Below are 11,800 nucleotides of genomic sequence, written 5' to 3'. Positions count from 1 at the left end.
AAAAAGTGCAAGTTAGATTTAGGATTGTTTAGTTTGTCCCATTACTTTTGGCCCCTTAAAAAGTGGGAGGCACATATAGAAACCGTTGTAATTCCTACACCGTTCACCTGATTTGGATGTAATTACCCTCAAATTAAATCTGGAAGTCTGCAGTTAAAGCACATCTTGTTTGTTTCATTTCAAAGCCATAGTGGTGGTGAATAGAGGCCAAAATATGAAAATTCTGTCAATGTCCCAATATTTATGCACCTGACTGTATATGTATATATATATAGTTTATTTTTATATATTTTTCCTGTGTTTTTCTTTTTACTTAAAAAAAAATAAAAAATTATATTATGTAAATTCGATACATTTTATGTTTCTTCAGCAATGTGTATGGTGTTTGCCATTCTATTAAGGAAATGCCTGTATTCCTTGATATGGTGTTTAATGTGTTGGTCACATTTATTGTGTTTTACATGTATTACATGTAAACTGATGACAATCTATGGACCTTATCGGTTTACTTTATTGTGTTTATTATTGTATCATTGCTTTCAGAATATGTTATAAATGTGTTTATTTTATAGTTGTACTGCTAGTCTGTATGATTATGGTTGATTAATAAAAATTACTGGGCGAGGACTTTCTCGTGATTATTTGTTATAAAAAAGTTATATAGTCTGTATACAGGGAGCTGTATAGTGGCTCTTGCATGTTAAGAGCACTCGGTGACTTGTAATACCCATATAACTGACACAGCTAATGATCACCTCCACCTGAGTGTTTTATCTACTAACAGTGCACAATATGTGACCATTGGTGATGAGATTTTTAGTTGCCTCATGTACTGGTATTTTATTCTGCACATTTCACCTTTTATTTAATGCACTATTCTGTACTTATTATGCTGTAATTCTATGTACATCCCCAGTGTAAGGCTCTGGAGCGCCCCCTGGTGGACAATATAATTATCACGATGAAGTCATGGCTGTAAGGGTCAGTTGATTACTAGAGCGCCCTCTCCTGTTCAATTCTGGTATCGCTTCCCCGACGTGACCGCGCTGCGGCTCCTAAGCGGTGTCATGTGACTAGGAATATAAAATAACAACAATAAGAGCCCAGTTGGAACGCAAAACCCGAAAGTAAGCTGGAACGCAGAACCCAGAAGTTAGTTGGAACGGAGAACCCGGAAGTCAGTTGGACCGCAGAACCCGGAAGTCAGTTGGACCGCAGAACCCGGAAGTCACAGCCTGGCAAAATGACAGCAAAGGTCATTGAGTACAGGAAATGATTTATTTCCCGGGTGACCCCCTGCCTGTGACTGGTGTGGAACTGCTGCAGGTTAGTACTGGATTATCCCAATGTACAAGGTGCTAAAAAAATCAGTAGGGGTGGTCAAATGACGTCTCTGATGACATAATTATCCTCCTCCATGTAACCCACTGTGCCCACACTTCCTGAATTTCCTTCCCAACTACCTGTGTCCCCACTCTCTGTATTGCCCCCTGTTCCTTCTGTGCCAACCTGCCTCCTACATTTCCCTCGCCTTGTCCTTTGGTTCTTTTCCGCCTGGCCCATTGGGGGGAAAGCATTATACCTCTGCACCTGCTACTTCCTAATGAGTGTGGGTAATATACCTATGTACTCTCACGTCACAAGGTGTGTGTGCCTATGTCCCCCACTTCCTGTGTATATCCTTTTCCCCTAGTGTACGGGGATGTATTGTACATGATGCTTCTGTCCCAGAGTACACGGTGTGGTTTTGCCTTTTAAGAAATTGCTGCTTTAAATCAGTATATAATAGCGCCGTGTGGCAGATTAACCCCCAAGGCTGGATCGGTACAGCTGAGGGGTTGGGTACGGTATGCCGAGGCTCAGAATCCCGGCGGTCAAAATACTGACGCCGGCATAAAGATAGGGTTAGGGTACCAACACATGTCGGTCGGTATCCTAACACTCCCCCTCTCCATACCACTAACCCTCCCTCCCCGGTGCCTGACCCTATACTCCCTCCCCCCCCCCATCCCCCCCAGTGCCTAAAACTAACCTCCCCCTCCCTGCACCCTAGACCTAACCCTCCCCCCTTAGTCCCTAACCCTAATCCTCCCCCTAACCCTGCTATTTTCCTTTGGAATGCTGGTGGCGGGATTCTGACAGGTGTCGGGATTCTGACGCCAGTAGATTAAACGCAGGCATCCTGTATGCTGGGCTATTGACCGTGGCCCAGGTCATATCCAGGCCCTGGATCATAAATATTTTGGTTGGCGGAGGTCCTACTGGCAAAGTTCTCCTCTAACATTCGGCAGTGTGGGAAAGTTGTTTTTCAGTAACAGGGTGAGGCTGTGTGATGGAGGGGAGGGGGAGTAAGGTTAGGCCCTACGTAGAGGGCTAGGGATACGGGGACTGAAATTACCGGAACGCTGGTGCATCAGATGACTCTGCCCGAACTGCTCATCACGTGACCGCCAAGACCCAGAATACACCATTGGAGATGCCGCTGGGAGCAGGTAAGTGACTGCTGGGTCATCAGGGAAGGTTTGTGGACATTCTACCATGTCAATATTTCAGCAGTGTTAACATGATGAATGTCAGTCTAGTGTACCACGTCCTTGTCCTATACAGTGATCACACATTGTAGATCACTTTGAAATCTAGTTATGACAGTAATAGTATGTTTTGCTTTCATGAGAGTTGGCACACAGGTATCAATGATGGCGTTATATTTGAGATGTCTGTCACGCAGGTACAGGGGAATTCAGTGAAAACTTCATTGGATGTCAGCGGAAGGACAAATATGTCAGCAGAGTTCTGTATAGATCATATAACTCATGCACTGAGGATGGAGAAGGACAGGAGGCACCTGACTGAGAGGATATTACATCTCACCCTGGAGATCATCTACCTGCTGACTGGGGAGGTGAGGGAGTCTGGGAGGGTCACAGTGACATCACTCTTATCTCTATTACTAACACAGGGACCTGACTGGGGAGGTGAGGGAGTCTGGGAGTGTCACAGTGACATCACTCTTATCTCTATTACTAACACAGGGACCTGACTGGGGAGGTGAGGGAGTCTGGGAGTGTCACAGTGACATCACTATTATCTCTATTACTAACACAGGGACATGACTGGGGAGGTGAGGGAGTCTGGGAGTGTCACAGTGACATCACTATTATCTCTATTACTAACACAGGGACCTGACTGGGGAGGTGAGGGAGTCTGGGAGGGTCACAGTGACATCACTCTTATCTCTATTACTAACACAGGGACCTGACTGGGGAGGTGAGGGAGTCTGGGAGTGTCACAGTGACATCACTCATCCCTATTACTAACACAGGGACCTGACTGGGGAGGTGAGGGAGTCTGGGAGGGTCACAGTGACATCACTCTTATCTCTATTACTAACACAGGGACCTGACTGGGGAGGTGAGGGAGTCTGGGAGTGTCAAGTGACATCGCTCTTATCTCTATTACTAACACAGGGACCTGACTGGGGAGGCGAGGGAGTCTGGGAGTGTCAAGTGACATCACTCTTATCTCTATTACTAACACAGGGACCTTACTGGGGAGGTGAGGGAGTCTGTGAGTGTCACAGTGACATCACTCATCCCTATTACTAACACAGGGACCTGACTGGGGAGGTGAAGTCTGGGAGTGTCACAGTGACATCACTCTTATCTCTATTACTAACACAGGGACCTGACTGGGGAGGTGAGGGAGTCTGGGAGGGTCACAGTGACATCACTATTATCTCTATTACTAACACAGGGACCTGACTGGGGAGGTGAGGGAGTCTGGGAGGGTCACAGTGACATCACTCTTATCTCTATTACTAACACAGGGACATGACTGGGGAGGTGAGGGAGTCTGGGAGTGTCACAGTGACATCACTATTATCTCTATTACTAACACAGGGACCTGACTGGGGAGGTGAGGGAGTCTGGGAGGGTCACAGTGACATCACTCTTATCTCTATTACTAACACAGGGACCTGACTGGGGAGGTGAGGGAGTCTGGGAGTGTCACAGTGACATCACTCATCCCTATTACTAACACAGGGACCTGACTGGGGAGGTGAGGGAGTCTGGGAGGGTCACAGTGACATCACTCTTATCTCTATTACTAACACAGGGACCTGACTGGGGAGGTGAGGGAGTCTGGGAGTGTCAAGTGACATCGCTCTTATCTCTATTACTAACACAGGGACCTGACTGGGGAGGCGAGGGAGTCTGGGAGTGTCAAGTGACATCACTCTTATCTCTATTACTAACACAGGGACCTTACTGGGGAGGTGAGGGAGTCTGTGAGTGTCACAGTGACATCACTCATCCCTATTACTAACACAGGGACCTGACTGGGGAGGTGAAGTCTGGGAGTGTCACAGTGACATCACTATTATCTCTATTACTAACACAGGGACCTGACTGGGGAGGTGAGGGAGTCTGGGAGTGTCACAGTGACATCACTCTTATCTCTATTACTAACACAGGGACCTGACTGGGGAGGTGAGGGAGTCTGGGAGTGTCAAGTGACATCACTCTTATCTCTATTACTAACACAGGGACCTGACTGGGGAGGCGAGGGAGTCTGGGAGTGTTAAGTGACATCACTCTTATCTCTATTACTAACACAGGGACCTGACTGGGGAGGCGAGGGAGTCTGGGAGTGTCACAGTGACATCACTCTTATCTCTATTACTAACACAGGGACCTGACTGGGGAGGTGAGGGAGTCTGGGAGGGTCACAGTGACATCACTCTTATCTCTATTACTAACACAGGGACATGACTGGGGAGGTGAGGGAGGCTGGGAGTGTCACAGTGACATCACTCATCCCTATTACTAACACAGGGACCTGACTGGGGAGGTGAGGGAGTCTGGGAGGGTCACAGTGACATCACTCTTATCTCTATTACTAACACAGGGACCTGACTGGGGAGGTGAGGGAGTCTGGGAGTGTCAAGTGACATCGCTCTTAACTCTATTACTAACACAGGGACCTGACTGGGGAGGCGAGGGAGTCTGGGAGTGTCAAGTGACATCACTCTTATCTCTATTACTAACACAGGGACCTTACTGGGGAGGTGAGGGAGTCTGTGAGTGTCACAGTGACATCACTCATCCCTATTACTAACACAGGGACCTGACTGGGGAGGTGAAGTCTGGGAGTGTCACAGTGACATCACTATTATCTCTATTACTAACACAGGGACCTGACTGGGGAGGTGAGGGAGTCTGGGAGTGTCACAGTGACATCACTCTTATCTCTATTACTAACACAGGGACCTGACTGGGGAGGTGAGGGAGTCTGGGAGTGTCACAGTGACATCACTCATCCCTATTACTAACACAGGGACCTGACTGGGGAGGTGAGGGAGTCTGGGAGGGTCACAGTGACATCACTCTTATCTCTATTACTAACACAGGGACATGACTGGGGAGGTGAGGGAGGCTGGGAGTGTCAAGTGACATCACTCTTATCTCTATTACTAACACAGGGACCTGACTGGGGAGGTGAGGGAGTCTGGGAGGGTCACAGTGACATCACTCTTATCTCTATTACTAACACAGGGACCTGACTGGGGAGGTGAGGGAGTCTGGGAGTGTTAAGTGACATCACTCTTATCTCTATTACTAACACAGGGACCTGACTGGGGAGGCGAGGGAGTCTGGGAGTGTCACAGTGACATCACTCTTATCTCTATTACTAACACAGGGACATGACTGGGGAGGTGAGGGAGTCTGGGAGTGTCACAGTGACATCACTCTTATCTCTATTACTAACACAGGGACCTGACTGGGGAGGTGAGGGAGTCTGGGAGTGTCACAGGGACATCACTCTTATCCCTATTACTAACACAGGGACCTGACTGGGGAGGCAAGGTAGTCTGGGAGTGTCACAGGGACATCACTCTTATCCCTATTACTAACACAGGGACCTGACTGGGGAGATGAATAATTCTGTGAAAATCACAATCTATACATAATGATACATTATTGTCTCACAACACACAGGATTACAGAGTAGTGAAGACATCCGGTGAGTGTGTGATACCCAGCAGCCGTCCCCGTGTGTCAGGAGGACTGAGCAGGACCCAGTGCCCCATCACGGTGCCTCCACCTCACTCACTGATACATGAGAGACACAATGACCAGAAGATCCTGGAACTCACCAATAAGATCATTCAGCTGCTTACTGGAGAGGTGACTGCTGGGAATGGGACATTATACAGTAACACCAGGGGATGTGTCTGGGTGATGACTTGGGAGGTGACTGCTGGGAATGGGACATTATACAGTAACACCAGGGGATGTGTCTGGGTAATGACTGGAGAGGTGACTGCTGGGAATGGGACATTATACAGTAACACCAGGGGATGTGTCTGGGTGATGACTGGAGTGGTGACTGCTGGGAATGGGACATTATACAGTAACACCAGGGGATGTGTCTGGGTGATGACTGGAGAGGTGACTGCTGGGAATGGGACATTATACAGTAACACCAGGGGATGTGTCTGGGTGATGACTGGAGAGGTGACTGCTGGGAATGGGACATTATACAGTAACACCAGGGGATGTGTCTGGGTGATGACTGTATCATTGTGTGTGTCAGGTTCCTATAAGGTGTGAGGACGTCACTGTCTATTTCTCCATGGAGGAGTGGGAGTATATAGAAGGACACAGGGGTCTGTACAAGGACGTGATGATGGAGAATCACCGGCCCCTCACATCACTGGGTAAGAGGAGACTGTCATTTATTGTAATGGGGAGAGCAGCTATGGGGCCACCTATATACACATCATCTGATAATCACATATATACAGTGTAATCAGTCACTGTGTGTCTCCTACAGATGGGGCCAGTAACAGGAATACCCCAGAGAGATGTCCCCGTCCTCTTTATTCCCAGGATGATACAGAGGAGAATCACAGTGTCCCACAGGAGGATCAGGTAGGTGGGATTGTGGGTCTCGCCATATAACTATGTGACTGCCACTATATGATTTGCAGAGTATCTTATACACTGTTATGTCTCTGTTTAATGTGAACTAATTTGATTCAGATTTGTTATTTTTATGTCATGGCTAATTAGGGTGATGACCTGAATTACTTTAAGATAGAAGATATAAAGGTGGAAGAAGAGACGTATGTGAGGGGTGATCAGCAATGTAAGGAGGATGGAATCCCTACAGCTATCGGCACAAGTGAGTACCTCATACATCAGGAGCCATCAGTCCCCTATTATACTCCTGCTCTCCTCACATCATGTCACTGTGTGTTACCAGCCCAGAGATCTGACCAGTCTCCTCCCCACACTCTCTGGTGTACCTCATACATCAGGAGCCATCAGCCCCTATTATACTCCTGCTCTCCTCCTCACATCATGTCACTGTGTGTTACCAGCCCAGAGATCTGACCAGTCTCCTCCCCACAATCTCTGGTGTATCTCATACATCAGGAGCCATCAGCCCCTATTATACTCCTGCTCTCCCCCCTCACATCATGTCACTGTGTGTTACCAGACCAGAGATCTGACCAGTCTCCTCCTCACACTCTCTGGTGTATCTCATACATCAGGAGCCAGGTATTTTTTTTAAATAATAGTATTTTCTTTGTAGATGATAATTGTGACAGTCAGTCCGTTCCACACATAGGTGCTGCCCAGGTTGCTGCAGTTCTTCTCTTCCCAGCAGATTCAAACTGTGAGTTCTGGGAAGCCGAGGTGCCTGAAGTTGGCTGATACGGCCACTTTGAATGGTTTGTTAGGTCCTCAGCGGCTGCTCAAGGATCTGCCCATACCTCAAGGACATCTTAAACAAGCAGAGGTTGTCTATATATGCAAATTCATGACATCTCTGACTTGGGAAAAGGTGCTGTAAACCACAGATATATAATATAATCACTGCCTCTAGGTGGGCGCAGAGATGTCGGAAGATCCAGCCCCACTCTCCATTATTGTCTATCTGTGACAGCCTTTAGTGACTGAGCACTTCAGCTGGGTCTACTGGAAGCTGGTCTATGTCTGAAGGCAGCTCCAGTTCCTAAGTGAAATCTGGATTACTTGAGCACCAAACAGTGGGTTCTGTGTTGTACGCTGGTCTTCAGAATGTGGGCTTTGTACGGTACACTGGGCACCAGGCTGTGGGCTCTGTATGGTATGCTGGACACCAGGCAGTAGGCTCTGTGTGATGTACTAGTCACCAGGCTGTGGGCTCTGTATGGCACACTGGTCACCAGGCAGTGGGCCTTGTATTATATGATGGTCACCAGGCAGTGGGCCCTGTATTATATGCTGGTCACCACGTAGTTGGCTCTTTATTATATGCTGGTCACCAGGCAGTGGGCCCTGTATTATATGCTGGCCACCAAGCTGTGGGCTCTGTATTCTATGCTGGTCACCAGTCAGTGGGCTCTGTATTATATGCTGGCCACCAAGCTGTGGGCTCTGTATTCTATGCTGGTCACCAGTCAGTGGGCTCTGTATTATATGCTGGCCACCAGACTGTGGGCTCTGTATGGTACGCTGGTCACCAGGCAGTGGGCCCTGTATTATATGCTGGTCACCAGGTAGTGGGCTCTGTATGGTATGCAGGTCACCAGGCAGTGCACCCTGTATTATATGCTGGTCACCAGGTAGTGCACCCTGTATTATATGCTGGTCACCAGGTAGTGCACCCTGTATTATATGCTGGTCACCATGTAGTGGGCTTTGTATGGTACGCTGGTCACTAGGCAGTGGGCTTTGTATGGCACACTGATCACGCAGATAGGGCCCTGGTCAGGGAACTGAACTCACATTCCTATTGCTGTGATGCTGTAATGCTAACCACTGTGTCACCTGCGGGAAGGTGGGTTAGGCTGCGGGAGGGGTGGTTAGGGTTTGGTTGTGTGAGGGAAGAGTTAAGGTTAGGTTGCGGGGGAAGATAGGGATAGGTTGTGGGAGGGGGGGTTAGGGTTAGGCTGCGGGAGGGAGGGTTAGGGTTAGGCTGCGGGAGGGGGGGTTAGGTTTATCCTTCGGGAGGGGGGGGGGTTAGGGTTTGGTTGCGTGAGGGAAGAGTTAGGGTTAGGTTGTGGGAGGAGAGGTTAGGGTTAGGTTACATGGGGAGGTTAGGGTTAGGATGCTGGGGGAGGTTAGGGTTAAGGTTTGGTTGCGGGGGAGGTTATGGTTAGGTTGCTGTGGGGTGGGGGGTGTTAGGTTGTGGGGGGAGGTTAGGGTCAGGCTCCAGGACGGGAGGTATAGTTTGGCGTTAGGGGGAGGGTTAGCGTTTAGGGTTAGGGAATGTCAACAAAATATACAGAACCTGTTGCTAAGATATATTGTTTAATCACCATGGCAACAGTGCTGTTTGTCCAGCACTGACATATACATTATAATAAATGGTGATATAGATTGACACAAGAGCCTGGCTCACACTCACCTTTGAAAGCACGCTTTTACTGCACTGTTATGTTTAACTACAATTGTATTTACTACAAGCATTCGCATTTCCATATATGTATTCCCAGCAGATGGACATGACAGCAGGAACACCTCTGAGGGACCTCACATTTCATCTTCTGATTTTGAAATAGAAGATAGTGACATCACACGAGATTCTCCAGGAGACGGCTCCATTACTCCAAGTATAGATCCAGTGCCTAGCAATGCCGATGTATCATCTGGTCCCTCTAATCATGAGGAGTGGGCTGATCAATCAGATATTTCCTATAATGCAGCTCTTGGCGATGGCAAAATGTTTCCCTGCCCAAAATGTCATAAGTGTTTTACCCGTAAATCATATCTTGGTCAGCATCAGCGAATTCATACAAGTGAGAAGGAATCTCCGTATCTCGACGATGAGAAACTTTTTACATTTAAATCGGCTGTATCTAAACATCAGAGAACACACAGCGGAAAAAAAACATTTCTGAATTCCGAGGGTCAGAAAAGTTTCACCCAAAAATCACAGAATACAGTGATTAACGCAGATGAGAAGCCGTTTTCTTGTGCCGAGTGCGGAAAATGTTTTGCGCAGAAATCGTTTCTTGTTAAACATCAGAAAATTCACACCGGCCAGAAGCCTTTTTCGTGTTCGGAGTGTGGGAAATCATTTACTCATAAAGCTAATCTGTTTGAGCACCAGAGAATCCACACCGGCGAGAAGCCGTTTTTGTGCCCCGAGTGTGGGAAATGTTTTCGGCAAAAGTCAAATCTTCTTAATCATGAGAAAATTCACACGCGCAAAAAGCCATTTCTGTGCTCCGAGTGTGGAAAATGTTTTTCGCATAAATCAAATCTCAATGACCATCAAAGAACTCACACTGGGGAGAGGCCATATTTTTGCTCTGACTGTGGGAAATGTTTTGCGCAGAAATCAACTCTCGTAGATCACCAGAGGACTCACACGGGTGAGAAGCCATTTTGTTGCACTGACTGCGGGAAATGCTTTGCAGATAAATCAACCCTTGTTAAACATTGCAGAATTCACACGGGGGAGAAGCCTTACTCCTGCTCGGAATGTGAGAAATGTTTTGCGCAGAAGTCGTTTCTGGTTAAACATCTAAGAACTCACACGGGTGAAAAACCATTCCCTTGTCCTGAGTGTGGTAAATGTTTTACGCAGAAGCCAACTCTAGTAAAGCATCAAAAAACTCACAAAAAGTTACACAGGTGAAACGCGCTGTGTATGGTTTTTAGTGAAACGCGCTGTGACGGAAAAAGTATTTTAACAACCCTGACACCAACACTGGTTCGATCTCTCTTCCTCATCATTGGAGCTGAAGCAAAGGTGAACGCATGTTAGTTTTGAAGTTCATCTCCACTTGAAGGAACATAACTGGGTGTCAACGGGGCGTAAGTTGAGTTCAGAGAGGGCGTATCACTGGAATGCCGGGATACGCATAGTTGTGTGTATACGTAATTACATCTGTTTCTCAGGCATTTTGTTTTGTTGGTGTTAATGCTCACCGATAAAGTGATGCCTATGAAACCCGGCATAGGGTAGGGGCTATGTGGTCACAAGGATGCATACCGGTAAATATGCGCATTTAGTTCAGCGGGCGCAACATGGGAGCAAATAAAGATGACTTGTGTTCAGCTACCTCATTGGCTCCTCTTTGTTTAGAATCTAGAAATCTGATTGGTCCTGTGTCGGCTATTATTTTGGTCTTGTGTTCTATGATTATTTTTATTTTTTTATTACATCATTGTTTATGTTCAAGACTGTTTTTTGGTCACTGACAAGTGCAAGTGATGATTTAGAAAATAATGGAGGTTTCTCCTAGACAAGTATAATACCTTTCTCCTGGAAACCAGCTATACACGAAATTCCAAAACCAGAATGATAAGGTAACAATCTGATGCTGATTGATGAGAATTATATTTGCATGCAGATGGGCGCTGATAATTTTTACCTATTATCACTGAGAGGAGCACCGCTAAACAATTTCATAAGGAAGGTAATCACAAGATCAGCGCGGGGGGATGGGGTATTTTATTACGTTTACTATAGATATTTTTCCAAATTTAATATATTTTATATTATATCCAGGAATCGATGTTTGTTATTGCTGTGACGTAAATTTGTATTGCAATTCTCACACATTCTGTTGGATACCTGCACTGTATGTTTGCATCCTGTTTTTGTTTGGCACCTATTGCTATAAAAAGGTTTGCTCCAAAAGAATCGTGTAAAAAAAATATATATATATATAAATAAAAAAAAAATTTTTATTGCAAGATGTCACAGAAGCCGAAAACCATAAATATATATAACTTACATTAAGGATGATGTTTAATCTTTGTAAAGTTGTCATTTTCGAGAGATATGTGGCTCA

The 11,800-nt window shown here is 46.6% G+C and overlaps 1 protein-coding gene across 3 annotated transcripts; it reads left to right on the top strand.

Moving 5' to 3' along the window:
- Window positions 1-1,272: 1,272 nt before the first annotated feature.
- LOC148506430 (uncharacterized) lies at window positions 1,273-10,696 on the top strand. Of its 3 annotated transcripts, none has more exons than XM_088446754.1 (7): window positions 1,273-1,326; window positions 2,729-2,902; window positions 6,000-6,188; window positions 6,598-6,721; window positions 6,838-6,935; window positions 7,077-7,188; window positions 9,494-10,696. In XM_088446754.1, exons 1-7 carry the CDS (start codon window positions 1,273-1,275, stop codon window positions 10,636-10,638), a joined length of 1,896 nt encoding a protein of 631 aa, XP_088302880.1. In that variant the 3' UTR covers window positions 10,639-10,696. The 3 variants fall into 3 exon arrangements, with proteins under 3 accessions (XP_088302880.1, XP_088302879.1, XP_088302881.1); XM_088446753.1 differs by having other exon boundaries at window positions 9,491-10,696; XM_088446755.1 differs by lacking the exon at window positions 1,273-1,326 and adding an exon at window positions 2,305-2,492 and having other exon boundaries at window positions 9,491-10,696.
- The last annotated feature ends 1,104 nt before the right edge of the window (window positions 10,697-11,800 follow it).

This window comes from Taudactylus pleione, unplaced genomic scaffold (genome assembly GCF_031769625.1).
Source record: "Taudactylus pleione unplaced genomic scaffold, aTauple2 ptg000404l, whole genome shotgun sequence".
NCBI lineage: Eukaryota > Metazoa > Chordata > Amphibia > Anura > Myobatrachidae > Taudactylus > Taudactylus pleione.
Note: the sequence above shows the minus strand (reverse complement) of the source record. Positions and strands in the feature narration are given on the sequence as shown.

Excerpts from the sequence above, each read along its gene's own strand:
- LOC148506430 (XM_088446753.1), top strand. The coding sequence starts at position 1,273 with ATGATTTATTTCCCGGGTGACCCCCTGCCTGTGACTGGTGTGGAACTG. Across the intron at positions 6,722-6,837 it reads CCGGCCCCTCACATCACTGG|ATGGGGCCAGTAACAGGAAT; the intron begins GTAAGAGGAGAC and ends TGTCTCCTACAG. Across the intron at positions 6,936-7,076 it reads GTGTCCCACAGGAGGATCAG|GGTGATGACCTGAATTACTT; the intron begins GTAGGTGGGATT and ends ATGGCTAATTAG.